The 24,208-nt window shown below is 38.9% G+C and overlaps 1 protein-coding gene across 6 annotated transcripts in view; it reads left to right on the top strand.

Annotated features, from left to right (window-relative positions):
- Positions 1-15,667, top strand: part of PPM1A (protein phosphatase, Mg2+/Mn2+ dependent 1A) — a 34,739-nt gene extending 19,072 nt beyond the window's left edge. Inside the window, exons 4-6 of one of the 6 annotated variants that reach the window (XM_015631070.3) lie at positions 2,761-2,869; positions 5,433-5,490; positions 15,542-15,667. In XM_015631070.3, coding sequence (XP_015486556.1) covers positions 2,761-2,869; positions 5,433-5,490; positions 15,542-15,574 — 200 coding nt within the window. In that variant the 3' untranslated portion in view covers positions 15,575-15,667. Of the gene's footprint in view, positions 1-2,760; positions 2,870-5,432; positions 5,557-7,735 lie in introns of those variants that run through there. The other 5 variants (XM_015631071.3, XM_015631069.3, XM_033514865.1 and 2 more) reach the window with 5 other exon arrangements.
- The last annotated feature ends 8,541 nt before the right edge of the window (positions 15,668-24,208 follow it).

Raw genomic sequence — 24,208 nt, 5'->3', positions numbered from 1 at the left:
TTTTAGAATGACCTTACTAATCTGTAATACCAATTTAATACCAATTAAATTTATAATTCATTACAATGGAAACTTGGTCAAAATGCATATTATGTATTTTTATGCACTTCAGTACTCAGTGAAGTCCAACAAGTAATGAGAGTCGATCCTTTCTAACGTGCATTTTTTTCTGGTTGTATTTTTATCCCCTCAGTCCAGAATATACCTTTATACTGTTAAAAAACAGTGCAAATTTTAAGACTGAATAGGATTTAATAATGATGGTCATCTTGAATAAGGAGAGATGATTCAGATTTTAAAAAATGTAGAAACTTTTCTACTTACCATGTCACTCAAGACTCTCCTGATGTGTTTGTGGTCCAGATTTGTAGCTGCAACAAATAATGGAAGAAGCAGCAAGTGTGGAGAAGAATTCTTGTGCCATTACTTGCAATAAATCAATGTTACTCCTAAAGTATCATGTGAACTTCATGGTAGAAGTAATCAGTCATTCCAAAATGTGTTGCTATTATTTGCACTAATATGTGTTATTGATGTGTTGACTCTAAAAAGAAACTTGTCTAAGCTTTTTTTTTTTTTTGTTCTCATTTTTTTTTACATAAAACCATTCCCCAATAGATAATCCCTGCAATATTTATACCTATGTAGAGATAAATAATTTTAAGTTAGCTTTTATATGTTCCTTCCCTAATTTTCACATAAACAAAGTTCTGGCTTTTTCTTAAACTTTGTATGGAATTCCCATTTTTGAATCCTTTATTTTAGGGTTGTAAGTACATTTTTTCCAGTACTTGATGCCATGAAAATGTGTAGAAGGTTTACAAGTAAATTGAAGACTGGGGGGAGGGTTAAAGGTGTATTGAAACAAGAATAATTCCAATAAATTAAACACAGCTAGCAGACCGACTCCATTTGTTGTGTCTTCAGTGTTCATTCAGTCTGTATCTATAGTTTTATCAAAATATAAATGTATTCATTTAGTGGAGACTGTATGTTAAATGTACTACAGTTACAGGTTGTGAAACTGTGTAGTATAGGTCAACGATAAATTCCTTATTTTTGTACAGCAGAACTTTAGCCACTAGCACAATGTAGCATATTCTAGATGTTCAAAATTGCACAATAAAGGAACTTGGCAAACCAAATCTGAGATCTTGGCTTCTTATTCAGATTTAAGATTCATAGATTATTATTATTCCTTTGCTAAATGTTAGATGGTAAAATGAACTTTGGCTGTAGATTTTGAGGAAATGGCAAGTTCTTGAGGTCTCTGGTGTGTGGTGTCCTGTATTTAAAATTTAGGTTTTCAAGTAAACAGCTTAAAGCATTGTGCTACAGAGTTTGATGCTGGTTGAGGACTAGGCAGTGTTTCCACTATACCTTGCAAATAATTTACACAGCCTGACTTCAAAACAGAGCTGATGGTTTTTGTAAACACACACAGCCCTGAAAAAACATTATGTTCACAAAAAGTAATTCACAATTGTGGTTTATTAGGTTTTGTTTTGTTTTAACTAAAAAGGACTGGATACATGTTGGTTTTAAAAGCTTTCAATGTGCTTTATCTCACAAATTATAAAATGGAAACTTGGTATGTTCTTCTGGAATTTAGGGCAAAATCTTGAATGCTTGAGTATTTTTCAAAAGTGGTACTGATGAATTCCAACTACTTTCAAACTGTGTAAATGCTTTCTTACATGAAGAGTAGTGTGCATGTACATACATGCATGTATAGATGTGCACATATGTACATTATTGTATGCATGTTGCAGTATTCACTTGATGTTGTACAGCACCAGATCTTAATAATTCATGTGGTTTGCAATTTCTGAGAGCTCATGGTTATAAAGAAATGAATGAGATGCATTTTTTTAAAATGTTTTTCTTCTTTAAACTTCATAAAATCACTGTTTAAAGAGGTACTCTTCAGGGGTGGTATGGTCTAAAATGTCTTGAATTCAAATAAAATTGTGTGCTTTTGACTTGAGGAGAAAAGTGAAAAAAGCAAACACAAAAAAAGAACCCCAAAAACAAAACAACAAACAAGCAAAAAACCAAAACCAACCAGGCCTAAGAATAAAGAATGAATGTCTTGGCAAACATGGCTGTGGCTAAAATACAGATCAGATTCTCTTTACCCAGAAACTGAAGTGGATCAGCTTTAAGCTTCTTCCCTGTATTTAAATACCTCCTGAGTTGAGGATGAAACTGTCAATTAGATATGATGTCCTGGCTTTTAATTAATGTATAATTTTCTTAAAATTTGCATGTTGCTGTAATGCAGTGAGGTACAAGTAGTGGTTAATACACACACAGCCATGGGAATTACTTCTGACATGTCTAACCTTTTATTTCTTGAAAATACTGTGTTTTCTGTGATGGCAATAATATTTTACCTGTGTTGCAGCGATAAAGCTGATGTTAATATCTGCCCTATGCCTTGGGCATACTGAGGGAAGATATTACATCTTCTATTTAATGTATAGCAGGAAAGCCATTAAAGATTTTTTCCCCACTATTACTAGGTAGTTATGTATTTCTGAAGCCAATTCAGCATGTTAACAGCAGTAAATCTGTCAAATCTGTTACAGGTTTTTCTTTATGGAATCAAAGTTAACAATTACCATGTTGAGTATGGTCTGTTGCTTTAATTTTATTTTTTTTTTTAATGTTAAGCTGCCTTTTTATAAAACTGAGTGTTTCAATCTTTTTAAGTTAAATTTGGACTGCACTTACAAAAAAAGTACTTCTGATTCCCAGAGATCATAAAGAAGCAGGGTGAAGGAGTGCCAGACTTAGTCCACGTGATGCGTACGTTAGCAACTGAGAGCATCCCAAACCTCCCACCGGGGGGGGAGTTGGCAAGCAAGTGAGTTCACATCAGTGTACATGTGGGGTTTGATTTAAATCACATTTTAACTGCAAGGCCACTCTTAAAAGTTGGGGGGCAGGGAGGGAGGAAGGGCACAGGACAAAAGGTGATGATCTGTTCTCCAGTTTTTATTACTCGGTTGTTCTGGATGAAAAGGACAAGCCTAAGAATGGAGTTGACTGTGAATCATTGCAAAAATGTCAAACTGTAGTTTTGGGAAGGAATGAGGGGGTTTTTAAGGGTGGCCTGAGTGTGTTTTTTGCAATTAACTGGGATTTCTGGGGGGGTTGTTACGTTTGAAGATGTGAAAATCATGCTCTGACTTTAATTACTTGGGTTGAAGTATAATATACTTTCAACAAGAAGTGGTATGCATAAAATGTTTTGCTTGGCAGCTTTCTTTTCTTGTCTGTAGCCATGATGTAATTGCTTGAAAATTTGCTTATGTTCCTCTCTGTTTGTGACAAATCTGAAAGCGAGATAGAAATCTATCAAAAAAGAAAAGTGGGAAGTTAAATTTGTAGCTTTATATAGCTGACTTTGTCCTTGAAGGGCTCAGTAGTGATGCTCAGTGGTTTCTCAAATATTCATTCTTGAAGGAAGCAATGTGCTCAGTTTGTTTGCATCCCAAACCAAGTGCTTTTTGGTTTGAAAGGTTCTTCATGAGCCTGTGCTGTGTTAAAATGGATTTGGCATATATAATAGAGAGTATTTTTGACCCTTCAGAGTATGATTTTTATATTGTTACACCAAAACATCAGGACTTTAGGCACATAATTGAAAAAACTATAAATTAATAAACTGAATAAATGATAAAAGTGAAAACTGTAAAGATGGCTTCTAGAAAACAATATTGTTCCTGTAGGAACTGTTTGACTAGGAGAAGAGATGGCAATTTAAAGTATAATAGCATTTATGTAGGATGGGCTGCTGTAGTGTTGAAGTATGAGTGAGTCAGTTACTCATGAAATGCAGCATACAAATTGATTTTTCTTAATCTCCTTTGGCTAGAAGCAGCATCAAGGTTGTGCAGAAATGCTGAAGTGATGTGACTTCAGTGGGATTTTGTGGCTCAGTGATGCTAGTTTGAGTAGGGGCTTGGAGAAATACTGATTTAATTGGATGTTGATGTAACTTAAAGCACTATTGCTAATTTGGAAGGAAAAAAAAAGCTTTCCAAGAAACCTGCCTGTACTTAGAATCAAAGATACCTATTTCTTGAAAGATGTGGGAAACTTTCCAATCCATATATTCAATGTATTTTGTGTGTAATTGCTTGATTTTATTGCTTTAAATCCAGCTTCATCTTTCTTGCCCAATAATCATTCACTGTGATTTTTATATGTGGTAGTTCCTGACTCTTCTGTGATGCAGGATGGTTACAAAGCTTGTCATCTGCTTTTTTTCTTCTCTTGCACCTTTCTGATTGCTCTGCATGCATTCATCAGCACTTTAAAGGTTGTTTGAAGTTTGTTTTGTATCGCAGTCTGCTACTTCATCTTATTTGGTTCTGCAGAATGGGATCCAAAAGAAAGTTGCATTTAAAGTCCAATCTGTCATTTCTGGTTTTTTCTCCCCTCTTTTGTTTCTGTTCTCCCTCCAAAGTTTTTTCCTTATATACTGGGAAAATCAAAGGCAGCTTCTTCCTTCAGCCTCACGTTTGGCTGTGTTTTGTTTTGGTTGTTTTGGGGTTTTATTACCAGTTTCCAAGTGGTTTTTTTGACTTTCAGTTTTTCACCCTGTGTTAAAAGAAATAAATAGAAATCATGGTGCTCATTTGCATGTTGATTGCAAATGTTGTATTCATATTTTATCAGTTTATTTCTCATCAGTGTTAGAAAAGTCAAGAATCTCAGAAATTAAGGTTAATTTCAAGCCATCTTAAATATGCTAAACATGGGCCTTTTTAAAAGGAGGTAGCTGTCAAAATGCTTGAATAACTTTTTTGATATTTTTTTACCAGACAAAATTTATCTCATTCTGAAGATACAATACACAAAACTGCAATTTGCATTTTAATTTCTTGAGAAAATATTGCAGGAGAGTATTGGGCATATCATTGTAGAAGAGTACTCTTCTAGAACTACGTTTTTCATGGTTGCACATGGAAAGTACATTTTAGGACGTAACACAAACAAAAAATGTACTTCCGAATGTAATTTTTGTGTGTCCAGGAACCGTTCCCTATGGAAGTAATACTTTATATATGCCATAATACATGAGGCAGTGGGTTTTGGGCACACAAATGACCAGGACATTCTATGTCCACTGAGGTTTCTGCTACCCTTTTTCAAAGTGAGGAACCTGACAGGTTGTGCCCTTCTCCTGCTGAACTCTGAGGGATATTCAGCCTTGTTTGTCTTGAGCCTAAAGGTTTTAAAAAGATATGCAGTGTTTAAAGACACTTAGTGCTAACTTGCAATAAACATGGTTCTGTGAATTTGGCATCTTCTATAGTTTGCATTTAAATTAAAATTGGGAATTTGACTTGGGGGAAAAAAAAAAGAACACAGCCTTAAAATCTTGTGGGTTTGTTTTGTTTTTTTTTTTTGTGCTCTAGACGGAGTGTAATTGAAGCTGTGTATAACAGACTGAACCCCTACAGGAACGATGATGCTGTGAGTATCTTTTCTCTTACATTCTCTTTTTCCCCACCCCAATTATTTTAGCTGTTTTGTAAAGAAGGATATTGCAAATTCCTGTTAAAGACCCCTTCCCCCAAGAAACGAATAACACTGCTGTGCTCTTTGGACTGTGTTTTGTAATTGTTTTCTGCTGCCTTCTGTGCATCATCATCATCTCAAAACTCCAGTAGGGTTGATTCATTTGTCCTCTGGAATTTCATTATTTCAATCCTGCTTGGGTTTCTAAGTGCTGCCAAATGGTGGAAAGGGTCATGGGAGGCTTTTTCCACCTTTTCTTTATAGAAGACATTTTTCTCTAAATATCAAGAAGAAAAATGCTATATCTAAAGATTAAACAGATGTGTTGAGAATAGATTAGTTTACCAAATGGACTGTGTGAACACTTAAAATTGTTAAGCATAGAGCATCTTACAGCAAGCAAACAAAACCCAGATTTTGGGTTCTTACATGTCAGTGCTGAGAGGGACATAAATCCACTGTCAAGATGTGGGGAGAGAAAAACCAGACAGGGAACATGACCATGATTGCAGTGGCAGTTTGATCACCAGAAAAAACATTCTGTCACTGAAAGTTCAATATCTCACGGAGCTGTTGAACTGATCCTTTAACTACCAGCAGAAATTACTTACATGCTTGGATGTGACACAAGCAAAATGCTGCCAGACATAAAGATTTTGTGTTGGCTTTACAACTGTGCAATAGTTTTATTTGGCAGCCTTTGTTCTATTTTTAGCATAAAAATTCCTAAATAGGGGCTGAAAGAGGATGCTTTACCTTCAAAATATATTCTGTAGTATGTTGCTGCTCTACAAATATACAGTACACAAACTTTGTGATCGTGTTGGCAACTGGGATACAGAAATTTGCATATGGAAGAGTTGGCAAGCAGCTCCTGCATTTTTACTCATGCTGCTTTTATTCTTCATTCTTGAAACAACCATTTTGTTCTTTCATATTATTGCTCTCCTTTGCTGCTTCTGGTCTTGAAGGAAAAGCTGGAGGTGGTACTTTTGCAAAGGGCAATTTCAGTTTGTGTTTTTTTAACTACACCTCCGTGCCAACTGTTCCTTTCTGGTTTGTAATGGATTCTGTGTGCAAGCTTGAATGAAGGGTGCAGAACTTAAGTGCTAAGAAATTATCATGTGTGGCATTGCTAGAGACTTAATTAGCCTCTTTCCTCTCCAAGGAGTCACTAAGGCAGTGCTTTTGAAGAGGAGTAATATTTCTACCTCCTGCAGCCTCAGTAATGATGGGGAGGTGTAGCTGTGGAAGCACCAGGATGTGCTGTTGTAAAAGCCCATCTGCCCCATAATTGCTTAGGGAAAAGGAGCAGGTGATGCTGAAACCACCAAAGGTGGTGCACAGGGGCAGTTTGCCCTGATTCCTGTGCTGCTGATCCAGCTGTTATTTCAGCTGCAGAGCTGTGGCCTCACTTGCTCATGGTTAACCTGTGAGCCCACCTGATGATGCTGGTAGAGAAAGCTGGATATAGAGCAAGGGAAAAGGAAACAGGCCAGTGGATTGAAAAACACTTGGTAAAATTAAATACTGATTAAACATTTGTTAGGCTTGTGGTAGTTATACAAAATCTGCTGTGGGCCTACATGGGATGAATTTTTGGGATATTCAGGTATTGGATAGTTTGAAATTCCAAGTAATGTGGCCATACATTATGATTTGGAGCACAGCATGTCTCTGCTTTCAGTATTTATTTTTTTTTTGTTATATACATTTATTTTTTTTCCCCTTGCAGTTTTATTACCATCCAAAATTAAAATTTCCTTCAGTTGCCTAAACTACTCTTCTGTAGCCTTAAATTAAAAGTGTTGAAATAGCTCTGAGTTATAACAGGGTGTCAGTTGATGTCTGTATCTTCCCATGCAGCGAGGGAGGGTTGAGAACACAAAAGATGATAATGGTGATAACACATGGCATGAGCACATCCTGCTCTTTTCTCACACCTGTGAGCTGAGTGTATCCATTTTGTGTTACTTCTGACTACTCAGGAAATAGCTAGAAAGGCTCTGGAAATGCTTTTGAGTAACATTCCTAGGATCTTATTTTCAGGATTGATGAAACACTTGGTCATATTTTGGAATTTCTTGGTTCTAATATTTCATTAATTAAGAATATGTGGGGTTTGGTTACTTTTTAAAAGCTGTTTCTGAAATGGGAGAGAAGAGACTCCTGAAATGATTTAAGTCTTTACCCTTTTCAGTCTGGATTATCCAGAAATTGCCACAAGGATGGGCACTCCAGACTTTAAAGGGTTCCTTCTTTTTTCTTTAAGGATTCTGCCTCAACTGATGATATGTGGTAAAACTACTCATCTAGCTGTGGAATACACGTTTCATCCTGCAAATGAAAGTGCAGCCCAACCTCAGTGACCCTTCTTAACATCCATCCTCAACCTTAATTAAAGAAGGGAATATGATGTGTTGGTGGGAGTGACTACAGCAGTACGACATCTAGCCCAGGAACTGATCTTTTTTTGTAAAACAGACTTCTGTAAACGTGATTTCAAACCATAAATTCATGTTGTAAATCAGACTCCAGCAATTTATGTTGTATGATTTTGTTTTTGTAAAGTGCAATTGTCTTTGTACAAAATGCTCATATTTAATTATGAACCGCTTTAAATCACTATAAAGGTTAGAAGAAATGTTTTGGCTTGTGTGATGCAACAATATATATCCCTTTTAAAAATCATGTTGTGGTTTTGGATTGCAAGGAGCAGCAGCCTAGCCAGCTAGGTGCTCAAGAGGTGCACAAAACTGTTAAAGATAACTTTTTGGTTCATATGAAAGCTGAACTCATGGGCAACCTACCAGAAATTACAGTGTGTGAATTCTCTTGGCAATGGAAAAATAACATAGGAATAGTGCACATTCTTCAACAAAACATTTATCATTTTCTTGGATGCACTCCTGCTCTGACATTGAGTCGAAGGGATTTGTGATTTTGAGTTCAGTGGGAGTTAAATCATGCCCTGTTAACAGTATTCTGTTCATAGATGTACCAATCCTGGGATTTGAACACCTTGGTTCTTTGCACCTCTTTTTTCATTAGCCCTTACCTGAAACTTCTAATCACTGAGCACGAAGACAACTTTCTACATAAAGTAGGAGTCTGCAGCATTTTTACAATCCTGATTGGCTGGGTCTGCTGCTGTTCCAAGAAAAATACTCTGAATTCCATTTTATCAATAAAGCTTGATTTAACAAACAAGACATTTACCCATAAATGTGTAATTCCTTCTTTTCCTGCCTTTTAAAATGTCAGTGCCATTGTAAATGATATTTTACTTGTGGAAAAATATTTTTCTTAATTGGTAGCCCATTTTTAAAATGGGAAGGATTTTGATTATTGCCCAAGACATAGCCATATGCTAGAGGATGATGTGGGATTAATCCGTTACCCTATTTTTTACAAATGTGGGTTTTTTCAGGCTTTTTGGTGTTGGTTTTTTGGTTTTTTTTTCCCCTCCCTACTGAAGATGTGCATTGGTTTGAATTTGCCTACTGTTTGATAAAAATACATTTGTCAAAGCCTGACAATCTTTAACATTTTATGGTGTGTGTTTTTAATTGACCCACTTAGAATGAGAGACTAGTGGTTAAACAGTACTTGTGATTTGAGGTATAGCATGTTGACAATATTTAACTGTTTGTTGTTTAAAATTCTAATTTAAAATTTTATAAGATAATAAACTAATTTGATTTAAGCTTAGCTTTCTCCCATTGAGCATACGAAAATTAAGTTTTCAAGTCAGTCGTGTTTGCAAAACTGCTGTTTTGTGCACCTTGTATTGTCTTTTTGGTTGAGAATATTGTATTTAATATGTAGTTTACTCATTTAGTAGGCAGATTCCTCAAAAGGAAAATCAGTAAAACAAGTAGATTGTAACATTTACTGCAGTTAAACAGAATCAGAACTTGGTGTATAATTACTTTTTGATAGGAAAATGTAGTACAATGCATTTTGCTATATTTGTCTTTCCCTAACTTTGACATATACATATTTGTATATATAGCCTTAAAACTAATGCAGAGTTAGGGAACACTGAACAGTGAAAAAGTAACTTATAGTGTCTTGGAACTAAGTATAGTATATACCAGCAAACTTTTCTTTTATCCCTCTTGTCTATGTGGGGTGCTTAAACGTAACTTCATTGTATTCAGTTTGTAATCTGTTCAAGCATGAATGAAGAAAACATAAGCACTATTTGTATTTATAAATTTATAGCAATTTTTGCTTAAAGAACCAGTTCCTTACCTACCTATGAATAAATGCTTAAAATGTCTAATTTTGTTGTAGAGTGCAAAACTATAATGATGTTAAGTTATAGCTTCACAGGCACCTAATTAACGAGCATATTTAATAATACATGGCGTATTAGTGCAAAAAGCTAAACTTAATTTAGGACTAGGCAGATTAAGTTCTGTCCTTTTTTTCATAGAGACTAAAGTTTAGTTTTGGAAACCGCAAAACCTTGAACTGGACTGTGGAACCTTTGAGTTTTAAACTTTAAAAATCGGAAGCAAAACTGTGGTGTGAAAAGCCATACTTCAAACCATAATCACTTAAACTGTCTCAGTGACAAAGGAGATTTTTGAAGCCTCTTCTGACGAGGTCTCCTTAAGGTTAGAAAGAAAATAATTCTGCTGTTGCTACAGGTGATGTGAGTAGGTTTGAGGGTAGTGGCAGAAAGCCCGTTTCAGGCCTTTCTCTCTCCCGCCTACATTCAGCGTTTTGATGAGCTCAGAGCACTGAATTCTGATGTATGCATAAACACTGCCATTTTAGATACAGACTTTGATTACAGAATAAACGACTTAAGTATATAAAGCATCCTAGAAAAGAGGCAAGCTGTACTTTTTTCACTGCTCTGAAAAGAAAAAGGCACTTTTGCACCTTTGTGCATCTCCTTCTTGCACCAGAAACTTTTTTTTTTTTTTTTTCCTTCAAATGCTAAAAACATTAGCACCTCAGGGGCAAGGCAGCAATTTTTACTTTGAAATATTGTGTGCTATTTATTTCCCTCTTGGAAAAAGATTCCTGTGTGACAAAAATGAAAATTGTGTGATGTTAACAGATGTATTTTTAAATACATGTTCAAATAGGATGGTCCCGATTTGCTTGTTTTTAAAAGGAAATGACATTTGTAAAGCTACTTTGCTTCGTATGTCATGCAACTTTGTTTTCCTTCTACATTTGACAGCTTCACTGGCTACAGTTTCTGTGAGTTTTGTTATAGTCAGATTAAATGTTTCGCTGATCGTTCTGGGAGAATACCTGTAACTGCTTTATAGACAACTGTTCCAAATAATTCTCACTAATTCAGCATTGAAAATATGTTCAAGACAGAGGCTTCCAAAATGTGCTGTAAACCAATGTTGGATGAACTAAATGCAGTGGCATTAGGTAGGATCCTAGGTTTGCAAGGCTTTGTAAATCCTTTGTATCCGTAGAGTCCCCAGTACTCACGCTGGGGCAGAAACAGGCTGAGCCTCTCAGCTGGCCCAGGAGCTGCACCACCATGACCTTGAGGCACATCCATCATTCAGTTAAACTTGGAGCTGGAGTCAGAATTGGAGAGAGGAATTTCATCAGCCTGTCATTAAACTGCTCTGAACTGCACTCGTAGGTTGTGTCAGCGAGGTGCCTGGTGAATACCGAGCAGCAGATGAGTCATGGTAGCTCTTACCTTGAGAGTTCCTGCAGGTGCCAAAGCTGATCTTTTCAACATTTACTTGTAGCAAACTGATTTCAGTTTCCATTACATTATTTATTGCAGAGCTGGTGCTGTCACTATATAGGCTCATGTTTGAGCCATTTTGCTCAGTTCAAGAGCTGTAAGCTTAAGATGATATAACAGAATTAGGGATCAGTTTTCACTTCAGTTGATTCTCTGATAAGAATCTTACCTTAATTTTATATACTGGGATAGGAGACATTTCCTATTTATATTCCATTTTCATAGTTTATGGTCTAAGGATATGGTTTCATGATCTTACACTAAGACTGAACCATTGCTCCTACTTTTCCCTTACTGCCTTTTTTTGTGCCAGTGCTTGTGCTTACATGGGTGTGCAGTTAGGAGAAAGAAAACAAACTGTCCTCTTGAGCTGGGTAGATGGATAATCCAGCTGTGGGGTGCTGGTGCTAGGGGAAAATGGAGAGTGGGGAGACAGGATTGAGAGCAAAGGAATGACTGCCCCACCCCTCCTGCCACAGTTTGGGAAACCACACCCAGATAAATGATGGCCTGTGCAGGGAGCATCGAAGCCTTTGCAGATCTTTCCCCACTTAAACATTTTGCTTTGATAAATGTTTCTTTTCTTTAAACTGGAATCCTCAAACTTCAGTCTCAATGTCTTGTGTTTGAGTTCTGTGCTGACAACCCTCCTCTGTGTTCGTGTTCTCTAGAGGTTTGGAGTTCTGTCCTGTGGGAGAGACAGCCACAATTAGGTTAATGATATGTTACAGCTTACCTTAGTTCAATGTACATCAGGATTTCATCATGCCAAGATGTTCACTTCCATCTCTACCTGCACCTTCTTGAGCTGCTTTTGTGCACAAATTGACTAGGTGTATTTCAATTCCTTGGTATTTAAACTTGGCCATGTCTGAAAGGGGCTAACCTTTAGGAAAGCAGTGCCCTTTTCCTCATCCTTTGGCAAATACAGTATTTGATACAAACCTGATGTACCTTGCATAGGTTCAGGAACAGCAAAACTGTAGAGCTACAGGGGCTGTACCTGAATTCTTGTGTAGAAAATGAATTGTTACTTGGTGCCAAGCTTCACCAGATATGAAAATAATGTCTCCTAGACAATGAGTGTGGCTCCTTGTTCCTACACCCACCTGTGTCCGAGGTGATCATACCTGAGCCTTTATAGACCAGGTCAGGGTGTAAACTCTCCATCTGGCTGGAGAGGTTTTTTGGCTCTTTAAGTGGTGAAAAGAGGCTCCAGATGTGAATTTCCAGGATGCTGTAGCACAAAAAAAATAAATAAAAATGAATGTGATTCCTGCTATAAGCTGTAAAAAAGGAGCAGAATTTAAAAGTATCACTCTGTGGCTAAATAATTTTAACTGACCTGTCTGAAATACTGATCAGAGAATCCAGTCTTTAGTGAGCTTTTTCTGTGGAGTGCTTGCACAGTCTGCAGCTTTCTGCAGACCCAGGTGTGCACATATGAAGCACTGTGGCCTTATTTTGCCTGATCACATTGCTTTGTAAATGAGGTAGCAGCCACCTGGGCTGTGGCACGTGTTCACAGGAGGTCAGGAAGCTCTAGGAAAACTTGAAGCTTCTCTTTAGTACCATGGACTGCTAAATGCATTCAAGCAGAAAAAAAAATAGACATGTTAAAAGTTGAGTTTACATTGTCTCCCATTGACAATTTGTTTCTAGAAAAATGGCAAATATTTCTACCATTTACTTAATATGTGAAAAAAATGTCTGGAGCTTTAATCTCCTGATTGTGTCAGACTTGACCTGTAGTTAGGCTTTGTGCATATTCCTCATTTTTTCTGTGTTTTTGTTTGTTGTTCCTTTTGGGTAGCAGTAAAACAGATCTTTATTTCACCATCTCTTGTACACATTCTTCTAAAGTCTTTGCTTCCAGGCTAAGGGAACAGGAGTGATAATGATGTCTTAGGAAAGTGTTTTGGGAGAGGCTTGCTTTAAACGCAATGACCACAAAACCCCCTAACTTTTGCACCACAGAAGTTAGGAAAATGGGCTTATAACTTCAAAAATGCCTTTTATAGAACCAAGAAAATCTGAAAGTGTCAAAACTTGGGTAGAAGTGGAATGACAGGTCATATTTCTAGAATGGTTTATGCATAGCCTGATTTTTACTCATAACTTGAACTGATTCCTGCCCAAATGCTTTTTAAAATATCACTAGGCACCTGCTTTCTTCTTTTTACTTTTTTCTTTTTTTTCTTCTTTTTTTTTTTCCCCAAAATGGGAAGAATAAAACCAATGGTCCTTACTACTATGTAACCAGCCATTTATCTGAAGGGTGGGTGCTGTTTCAGGCTGCACCATTTTCCTTTAGGAGCACAAGATCTGCACTGCTCAGCTTGCTCAGTAACGTTGAGGCAAAGCTGAAATTCCTTTTTGCCTCCTTGAAGTGTTTGCTCTGAAGAGCTTGGTGGGAGTGTGGGGTTTTTACAGGTGGACAGGACTCCCCACCTGTGAGGAGGCCTCTGGAGTTGAAGGAGCTGCCACTGTTACTTATTTTGAAAAAGAAATGTATTAAGAAAAATGAGAAAACAGACTGGCAGGTCCTAAAACATTCAATACTTTTATTCTGTTGGTGCCTGTAGACTAAGGTCCAGAGTTTAATTTCCACTGTTACTGAATTCCAGCCACTCTGAGTAGTGCAAATACTGGGTAGCCAGTTCCATTTCACTGTTGGGGAAAATTAGGGTCAGGCTTGGGAAAATCAGGCACAAACTTAACTTTACATCCTGCTGACACTGATGGAGCTTTTGCTCACAACATACAAATTTTGCATGTGTTGTTGGAGCCTTAACTGTCCCACTTCTCTTGGAATGAAAAACAAATGTAATCTTTACTCAGTTTAGGTTTTGAAAAAGCTTTTCAAAGCCAAAGGGAAGACAGTGGTAATGTTAGAGCAAAATGTTTGATTAATCTGAGATAATTTCTGAATTCTTTAAATGTCTAAGAATTCTTTTGCTTTGAAAACCTCAGAAGAGCACAGTTCAAAAGGTTTGATCCTTGATGCAGTGCTTTTATCTGCAAATATATGAAATCCAAAACGACATATCCAGGATGGAAAGACAATGAAACACTGAAAATGTAGGAATAAATGTCCTGAATTTACATAGGATTATATCCATGTCCAGTGATGGACTCCTGAAAGGTTAGAACTAGATAATCTTTAAGGCTCTTCCAACCCAGACCGTTCTATGGACCATTCTCTGAAGGGATCTTTGACAGTGTTTATAGGAGAACTCTTTATTCTTGCTGAGTGATGCCAGACTGAGAAGTCTGCTGCAGTTTGGAGTTTCCAGCCTCTGAAATTGGAAGCTGGGTGTTGCACCCCGGAGTCCTCAGCGCTGGGATTGCTGTTACCCCACATTCCGCGGGTTAACGCCCTGCAGCCCGTGGGAATTGGGAGCTGGGGTTTCCCAGCCTGTTCTTGCTGATGACCTTGGGCACCAAAAGTTGTATTTATTAACCTGATCTAACTCATTGGTGCCAGGAATCCAGTTTTTGGAGTAAGTGCTGGATTATGCAAATATTCTTGGCAAATGGTACCAGGTATTTCACTGCTCAGAAAACTCAATTACTCGTGACCAAGAGTTGATAGGAGACAAAAGCTGAGCTTCTCCCAGCCAGGGAGTGCTGGATATCTGAAAAGTGACTTCCAGGACCAGCTATTATATAAATCTTTATAAGTGAAGATTTTTGGGTTCTAGCATCTGTCTTGTTCCTAAGACCACGTACAAACATGCTGAATTAGAGAGTTTTCACCTGTCTTCTCACAGAATTGACTCCACACTGTACCATAAGAGTCTTGTTTGTAGTGACATGCTGTGCCTGTCTTTTTAGAAAATTCATGACCTCTTTATATCTATTTTGTGGAAAGTGTAACTTTTTTCATTGATGACCTGTATAAATGTGTGTTACGAATGGAGAGATTTAAGCTTGAAAAGCATGTTTGCAGATTACACAGCTTCATTATGGAATTTATAAATTTAACAGAGTAATATACAAGAGCATAACTATTTTCCTTAAGTAGAATGTATAACAATATATAATAAATTATTCTCCACCTAGTTCACCCACTATTTACAGTTTTACACAATTCAAACTGTGTGTTTACAGAAAGTTCAATAAATGTATATTTTGTACTATGTACAGATTCCTGGTCCCAAAGAAAATGTGTGAACTTAGTTTCTAACTTAACTTTTGAGATTGTACTTATTTTTCTTTTCTTTTTCCTTATTTTTTTTTATTTTTATTTTTTTTTTGGTTTAGAATCAGTTGAACAAACCGCGTTACGCCTGTTGATGGTGGAGGCTTGCATTGGAGTAAACGGGAATTGGAAATATTTCTAATCTACAAAAAGTGATGCCACTAAATAAAACAGGCAATTACATCGTGTGTGTGTATTTGAGTGTGATGCTACACAAACCGTCCTCACATCTCTTTTACTGTCCCTGATTTACAAATTTTCCAGGCCTCCTCCTCTTTCCTGGCTCAAGGGAGTTAGATTTAAATTTAAAAAATGAAAGGGCTTATCGTGATCACTTTTAGTTACAATTATAAAACTCCCTCCCTTTTGCTGTTTTTTTTCCCTTTCATGTTGAAATTCCAAGATAAAGCTGCATGTGCTTGGCTCCAGCCCCAGCATTCCCCAGGGGCCGCCTGGTCTGGGGCTTTCAAGACAACTAGGGATGGATTAGGATTCCCAGCTTCTGGAATACTACATCACACAGGGGCAAAATAACATTTTATCTTTTGCCCTGATTCAGATTCAGTACTGTAAAATAAAAGCTAGACCTTTGTAATGTAATTTCTAAGAATTAAGGGATGCTAAAGGCTAAAATAAATATGGGTTTAGCCTTTATGATTTGAAGCAAAAATGAGCCTGTATGTAACCAGCTCACATTTGTCATCCATGGAAGTCTTTACAGGGAGAGCTGGAAGGATTTTGACATGAAATAAATAAATTAAACCTGGGAATGGGGCAGGAGGAGATTCTGCTGTCACCTGTGACCTGGAGCAAATTTGTCTATTAAAATAACTTTCAGCCCTATCCCTTTAAGAATTAAAACTCAGAAACACTGAATTGTCTAGCAAAATAAAAGAATATTTTTTGTGGATTAAAGAAATGGAATTGCTATGATAAGATTGACTGTTAGCCTTGGTTCACATTAATGGAGCAGACATTGGAGACAAAATACATCCTTTGTTTTTCAGCTCAGAGTGTATAAAAAGATTGTTTTATCCTATCTAACTGAAAATATGCATTTTAAAGTATTTTTCCTCAAAGCCAAAGAATACTATACCTCTGAATAGCATTGTTGATTTGTGTAAATGGTTTTTTTTCAATCCTGACATGTAATAATAAATTTGAATGCTAGCCAAGCTGTTTAGATAGAAATATTAAACCAACTGCAGAAGTTCATTGTGGCTGAATTTCATGAAGATGCATTTATGTGAGCTGATTTAAAAGAGGCAGAACCCTGAAGCCTGATAAAGTCATTTAACTCATTTCAGTTTTAGTTTTCAGCAATTTTTAAGAACATAAGAGATTATTCTAACAAGTTCTGAAGGGAGAGAGGTGAATTTGTTGAAAAATAGAAGGAAGATCTTACATTTACTGAAGGTTTGACTGGATCTCAGAGGTCTTTTCCAACCTTCATATTTGTGATAGAAATAACTAAGAATTATCCCTGCAAATACATACACAGGAGAGGCTCTGGGACTTGGGTGAACCAGGAGTGTGGCTCTCATTTGTGAGCTTGCAGGGCTGGGAGTTCACCAATATAATGAGAATTCCTAATTGATGAAGTTAATTTGTGCATACCAATTTTAATGCAAACTTTCCAGTGTTTTTACTGGAAGTGGGAGAGCTTAAAATTATCTGTAGCCTTTTGAAGGTCCTACTTTGCCACAGCTGTGGGAGAGATTTATTCTTTTCCCAATTAGCAGCTTTTTCTGGGGTACATGCTCTACTTGAAGAAAATGCTTGCTACAGGTTTTTAATCCTATTAAATAGGACTGAAAATTTGGTGACCTACAACTTAGACTTGTCTGGAACTGAGGGTTTGCTGAACAGACATTTGAAATAGGAAGTTTATTGGTACAGTAGAGCAGATATGAAGAAAATACAATTAGCTCTGTGTTTTCTTGTCTTTACCTCTGCTCCTTAGCAATAGAAGTGTTAGTGACAGTGTCCAGTGTCCTGCTGATTCTCTTCAGTAGCATCATCTTGCTGAAGCTGCATCAAGGCTCTTCCCTCTTACTCTGAACAGAACATCAGAGTTTGTTCTGGCTCGTGAACACCAAGTGGAACTCAGGGAGAACACTCACCTTCCTCTGGAATTTGAGTCCTGTCCCATACTCTAAGAAGGTAATAAAACAATTCAGGGTATATACAAGCATGCAGTAAAACATTTTTTAAAGAGGCTTTTAAGGAAACAAAACATTTTCTGGTCTGTTTTTAAAATAATGTGTGAGTCTCTGGGCCAAGAGGAACAGGATTATTTGGACAAGCCTGTCCTCCAAGTCTTTTGAGCTGTGTTTTTTTGGTTTTTTCCTACATTTCCTCCTTATCCAAATTACCTTTTCCAAAATTTCAGAAGCCTTTTGAAGTATTACTTTAGAAAAAGTATTTATTTTTCTGGTGATCAACCCTGTCAGGGGTACAGTAGGAGTCTGTTACCTGAAGAACATGAAGTGACACCGTCAACTTAAATCAGTCTTACTCCTGAGAATGTTTTAGTTCATGTTGTAAATATCTGGAAGTGTGCACTTCAGAGTGGTTTCTGGATCTTCATAATTGCAGTTGTTACAAAGGTGTTTTGTTTTTTTTTATTTGGGGGATTTTAATGCTCACCTACAGCTGTCTTAGCAGACTATGTACAACTGGAATAGGAGAGCAAGTGAACTCACCCGCAAGCTGGTTCTTGTTAACTCCCAGTAAAGAGCTGGAGACTGGTCAGATGTCAAGAATCAGTTTCAGGGAGAAAAAAAAACAAAGCAGAAGGCTAATTTAGAAGGCTTTAGTGATAGTAATATCAATTAAATGTGCAGCATGAATTAAAATAATGTAAATATTTAATTGCAGAAGTATATTAACTTGATGCTTTTACACTCTTAAAGCTCATGGGAATTTCAGAATGAAAACTTTATTGTTCTGTAAGGAAATATTGATAGGTGCCAGCCTGATGGGCTGAAGCTTGCCCTGTTTCAGTTATTAGGTTGAGGGTCTCAGTTTGCCTGCACCCAAAAACCTCAGCACGAGCATGAGTTCAGTGCCAGAATAAACCTGCCCCAGGCCACAGCCCAGCTTTTATTGTCTAATAGCTAACACAGAGCTTTCATACTAGCATTTGATAAGGGGCTGTACTCACCTTATCACCTGCTTTCTTGATAGACTGTAGCCTTTGGCCTGATTTTTATATTCCCTTTACCCAGGGATCAGCTGGGTCTTGTCCTGTGGCTGCCTCTTGCTCTGCGTGCAGTGAAGCACATTCCTTCTGCCACCTCTCCCGTGCACCTGATCCCTTGGGTTTTTCTCCCTTGTCCATGTCTTTTTTGCCCAAAGCTGCCAGACCATTCTGTGAAAGTCTGAAAATCCCCTCAGTGTTGGGAGCTGTGTTCCCTCTTGCATCTTCTCTGCGTTTTCTAGGTTTTCTCTTACAAGGAATAGTATCATTACATGTCCCCACCAAGCTGCACCCTCCCTCAGGTAGCTGTGGAGAGTGATAAGCTTCTCTCCTGCTTTTCTGCAGGCTGGACCCTCTCACAGGGTTTGAGGCACTGCTAAGAAGCCAAACTCCTGCAAGCAGATAACTGATGCCATGGTGTGAACACCTCACCCCAGCCCATGTGGCCAGGCTGTGTCCATTCCCAGGGGGTGGATCCCGTGCTGGCAGAGCCCTGCAGCGTGTGCTGAACATCCATTCCCAGCTGGCCAGCAGCTCCTTGCGTGCTCAGGAGTAAGCTCCTTCAGATGTTTGTGTGGCACAGAGCTCACAATTCATTTCCTCTGCTGCTTCTGCGGCTATGCAGGATTTTCTGAGAGAAGAAACAGAAACACCAGAAGACACAGTTGCACAGTCTGTTAGCTGACACAAAAAAAAAAAAGTAAAAATTAATGGAGCTGCTTCTCACCCTTTCTTGATTTGTTTTTTTTTTTTAATTTTTTATTTCTGTACTGCTTGACTTCAAAAGTTTTTTGCACCATTTCCTGGAAAATGTACTTAGTCTGGTGAACTGATGCTGCTGTATCATGTTCTCAGTGCTTGAAGAGTGTGTGTTTTTAAGTGATGTAATCCCTGTGCTCCAATTTACGAGTTCTGTGGAAGTAATGCTCTCCGACCTAATTCCCAATTCACTGGATCATAGAATCATTTACATTGGAAAAGATGTCTAAGATCATCAAGTGCAGCTGTTAACCCAGCACTGCCAAGGCCACCACTCACCCATGTCCCCAAGTGCCACATCCACATTCTTTAAAACTTCCCTGGTATTGGTGACTCTACCCTTTGCCTGGGCAGCCTGTGCCGGTTCATGACAATGCTTCTGATTAAATTGTTCCCTAAAAGCCAATCTACATCTCCCCTGCCACAGCTTGAGGCCATTTCCTCCTGTCCCTCGTTTCCTGGGAGCAGAGCCTGACCTGCACGAGCCCCACCCTCATGTCTGGGAGTTGTGCAGAGCCAGGAGGTTCCCCCTTGAGCTCCTTTTCTCCAGGCTGAGCCCTGCCAGCTCCCTCAGCTGCTCCTCATCAGACTTCCCCAGCTCTGTTCTCTTCCCTGGACAAAGTCCAGCCCCTCAATGTCCTTCTTGTCCTGAGGGGCCCAAAAGGACCCAAAGGGACCCCCAGAATTTGAAGTGCAGCACTCGAGAGAGCAGGCTCAGTGCATGTCACAGAACCAAAAACTGCACCAGTTCTGCTCTAATGATGATCATGGAAACAATTATCAGAAGCAGAGTATCTGCCCACCAGTAACACAGCCAAACTAATTTTTCTATGTCTGTTGGGAGCATCCAAAGCCTAAGAGTTGCCACTTCTTTGCTACCCAAATCACCATTCTGTTCTCCCCAGAGAATGGTTCTGTGGTTCTCCCCTGTGTCTGACTGTTCTGCTCCCTGGCACCAAACCTCATCACTCTGTGTGTTGGTCACAGCTTTCACTGTCTGAGCAGAGCAGCTGTAACTGGGCATGAATTACAAATCCTCTAAGTGCAAGAAAGGAGACACTGGCAATTGGACTTACCAGCTAAAACTCACCCCATTTCACCACTCCCAATTCTCCTGTACTTGTAGCCAGAGAAATCCTTAAGACAAAGACACAGGGCAGCCCAAGCCTTCAGGCCAGCTGTCTCTTTTGACATATATTTCACTAGGCAGTTGTAGTTCCTGAATTACACACGTTCTTTGTCTATTGCATCCTGACCCCCAGCACAGCTGGTGATGTTTTTCCAAAGAGGAAGAGGAAAACTGGGGTTCATCCATTTTCATCTCATGGAAACCAAATATTTTTGAAAAGAAAGCCTGTATTTTCATCTCCTGGTCTGAGGAAGAGTAGCTGGGAGGGGCTGTTGCCATCATTGTCCCCTTTTCCTTGCCACCATGAGGATCTTGGGCTGGGACTCCTCGTCTGTATGAGCTCAGAGAAGATGTGGCTGTTTTCTGTTGCCGTGCAGGGAGAGGGTCATTGACTCCATTCAGCTGAAGGCCTTCTGTAATCGATTTTCAGAACAGTCTGAGGTCGTTGCATACTGTGCCCTACGGCATCGCAAGGATTTGTATATTGTGTGCTTTGACCTGATTCTTTTTCCCCTCTCTCCCAGCATCCTGAGGTAGATCTGCCATGCTTTGTTGTCCCTAGCACGTGTCTGGAGGGGATGGGGTGGCAGTGATTTGATTTGATTTTTTAATTAATGCCTGGAAATGAACATGCAGCATCAGCTTTTGACTTTCCACCGCCCAACCTTTGGTGTCATTGCCCTGAAGTGCAGCCCTGGTGGGGCTTTTTGCTCAGTGTTTGAACCTGTTCTGGAGCACATTCAGAAAAAATATTTATGAAGCCACAAGCCATGGGTTTCTAAGATGTAAAAAAATATAGCTTTTGAGTCATGCTCCTTAGTTCATTGCAAGACTCAGAGATACAGCTTTGCTTTGCATAGATCCTTGGTCTCAGCCAATTAACTGAGCCTCCAGGAGAGCTTTCTTCGTCATTGCAGCCAGCTCAAAATATTTTAATTTGATACCTGGAGGAGTTAAAATGTTTATATGGATCTGCCCATACATGTGGTTGGTGCTGTACAGTCAGACATAAACAGGAGATACCAACCCAGTACTTCTCACAGCAGAAATTTAGAAACAAAAGAACTTCACTCAGCGTTAAGTGTAGGGAAAAATTGCAGTGAAAAGAACCTTAGAACAGCAAAAGATGTTATTTCTCTAGATTAAATGTTAATTATTTAGATTAATATTTGCACATATTGCATATTTATGGATAATATTTGATTAAAGTATGAAAGTAGGATAAATACTTCTTTTAATAAAGTTTGGCAAACAAGCTCAGCCCTGTATAAATGTCAAATACAGTCTGTGTTTAAATGAAGTCACTGCTGTCAAAAACAGACATAAAAAGTCTCAAGACATTACCCAAGCAAATCCATGCCTACATTCCAGTCTCGTTTAGGAGCACAATCTCTAATTGCAAAAGTGCTTTTTGAAAACTGTATTAGGAATTTTCTCCACTGGCAAATCAGCAATTTTCTTTGCAGAAGCGAACAATGAAGAAGTGACCTAAATACACACAATTATGCAGGAGATTTTGCTTTGGGGCACAAAATGGAATTGTAGGCCGGGTATGAAACTTAATTTGAATTTCAAACTGAGTCCCAACTGTTGCAGAAGGGAGAGTCAAAGGAAACTGTATTTGAGGGGGTTTTCCAGCCAGCTGTGAATGCTGAACTTTCCTGCAGTAATCTCCTGTTTATAAACGAGACTTGTAAATGCTTGTGGAGCAGCCTCTCCCTCACTACCGAAGTTTCCTCACCCCTTTCCCTCCTGTGCTTCAAATAATTGTCTGCCTGTTCTTGGAGGGATGGCCTAGAATAGGATGGCCTCGTTCTCCTGGTTTGTGGGGAATGCTGGATCTGGGGTGTTGCCACAAAGTCTGGCTGCTGCAGAGCTGAAAAAGCAGTCAGTGGGAAGACAAGGTCCAGGCATCTCAGCAATAGAAAACTGGAGAGAAATCTGAGGGTCAGAATGCTGTACTTGCCTTCTCTTTGCAGACAGGGTATGATTTCCAGAACAAAAAGAGAGAAACAAGGTAATGAGAACCAAAACAGTCCTGTGTAATCAATGGGAAGAGGCCAGAACTGTCTGTTCATCTCAGCTGATTATAAAGCAGAATGATGAAAAAGTAGCAGAGGAAATGAAAGAGAAAATCAAAATAGAAAAACTAACAGAAAGATTTAGAAAAACAAATAGAAATAATAAAAAGTTAATAGAAAATTTAATGTAAAAAATATAAAAGTAATAGACAGTCCAAAGCTGGTGGCCTCCTATTTTTATACAGGTGAAACCTGTAGTCTGATAAAAAAACACCTTTGCATTTTCAGTGTGCTCCAAAAATTGGGGTGTTGCAATATTGTAAACCCACACCTGTGGACTGCAATGCTTCTTACTGAGCAAATTCCTTCACGTAGAGATGTCAAAACCTTTCCTTGGGAATGATGTCTCCAATTCTGCTCCTAGGCTGGAAAAATCTTCTGGGAGAGCCAGGCAGTGTGAGGCAGTGGGGTGGGACAAGCAGACAGGCTGTTGTCATGTCAGGGATCCACCTGAAAACTCCAAGAATGCTGCAGTGCAGCCTCTTACCCATTTCTGTGCTCCTCTTTTCAGCAGCTGAGGAAAACCTCTAAGGGTAATTGTGGGGTGACCTGGGCAAACCATGGAAAATCAGGCAAAAATCTGGTGAGGGCTTCATATGGAATAGGATTCTCATCCCACTGGTGAGCCCATTTCCTACAGTGCTTGGGATCAAGTCCAGTTTGGAGATCGGTGGGTTTTACTACTTTTTTATGCTGTTCCTTCCCAATTTAGAATGACTTGTCCATGGGAGAAATCTTTTCTGCATCAAATGGTAAGGCTGAGACTGCTGTTTCAAATACCCAAGAAAAGGAGTGTCCCTCAAGAGCTTTATTCCCAGTGCTCCTGATTTTAAGTCACACCAGTCTCAGTGAGTGCACAGATGGTCCTGGCATGGCCAGGTGTCCTGGGAGCTTTACAGGTAGCTGCAGGTTTATAGGGAGGAGAGGAGGTAGTGGGAAAGAAGGACAGATCTTCATTTGGCCCAGAGAGAAGCCAAATTGGGAAGATTCCCATATTGGGATCTCCACCTTGATGCTGTGCATGTGCTCTTGCCTTAATTTCTTTAGGAATAATTACACTTGGCTCCACTTTGTCTTACAGTTCATACAGATGGAGAATATAAAAAAATGGTGATGTAATGTCTCTGTTAAAAATATCTGCCCACTTCCTCCTCCAGCCCATGGGTCAGAGGGAGCCATGGAAAAAAGGACATTCCTCCTGCCTCTGTCTGATTTCAGCCTTGATAGGGCTCAGACCAATGTTGCTTCAATTAATTTATTTTCTTTTCTAACACATGTTTCAGAGCACTTCAAAAGCTGGATTCCCTAATCTTTGGGAGATCAGCATGAGTCAGAAGCATCTGCAGGAAGAGCAAGAAGGTGCCTGAGCTGAGTGTTCCAGAGCCAGCAGCGGGCACGCTCCTGGCAGGGGGAGCAGAGCTCTGGCAGGGGCAACCCAGGCAGGGGCTTTAGGAGGAGGCTGTGCTGAGCTCAGCTGAGCTGCTGCCGTGCTGCTCTCCTCATCTGCTGTGAGCTGCTGCCTTAGGGATGTTCAGAGAAAACAACTTCAGTACTACTG

The sequence above is a fragment of the Parus major genome, chromosome 5 (assembly GCF_001522545.3).
Source record: "Parus major isolate Abel chromosome 5, Parus_major1.1, whole genome shotgun sequence".
Taxonomy (NCBI): domain Eukaryota; kingdom Metazoa; phylum Chordata; class Aves; order Passeriformes; family Paridae; genus Parus; species Parus major.
The sequence above is the reverse complement of the archived record's forward strand: the minus strand, read 5'-3'. Positions and strand labels throughout refer to the sequence as shown.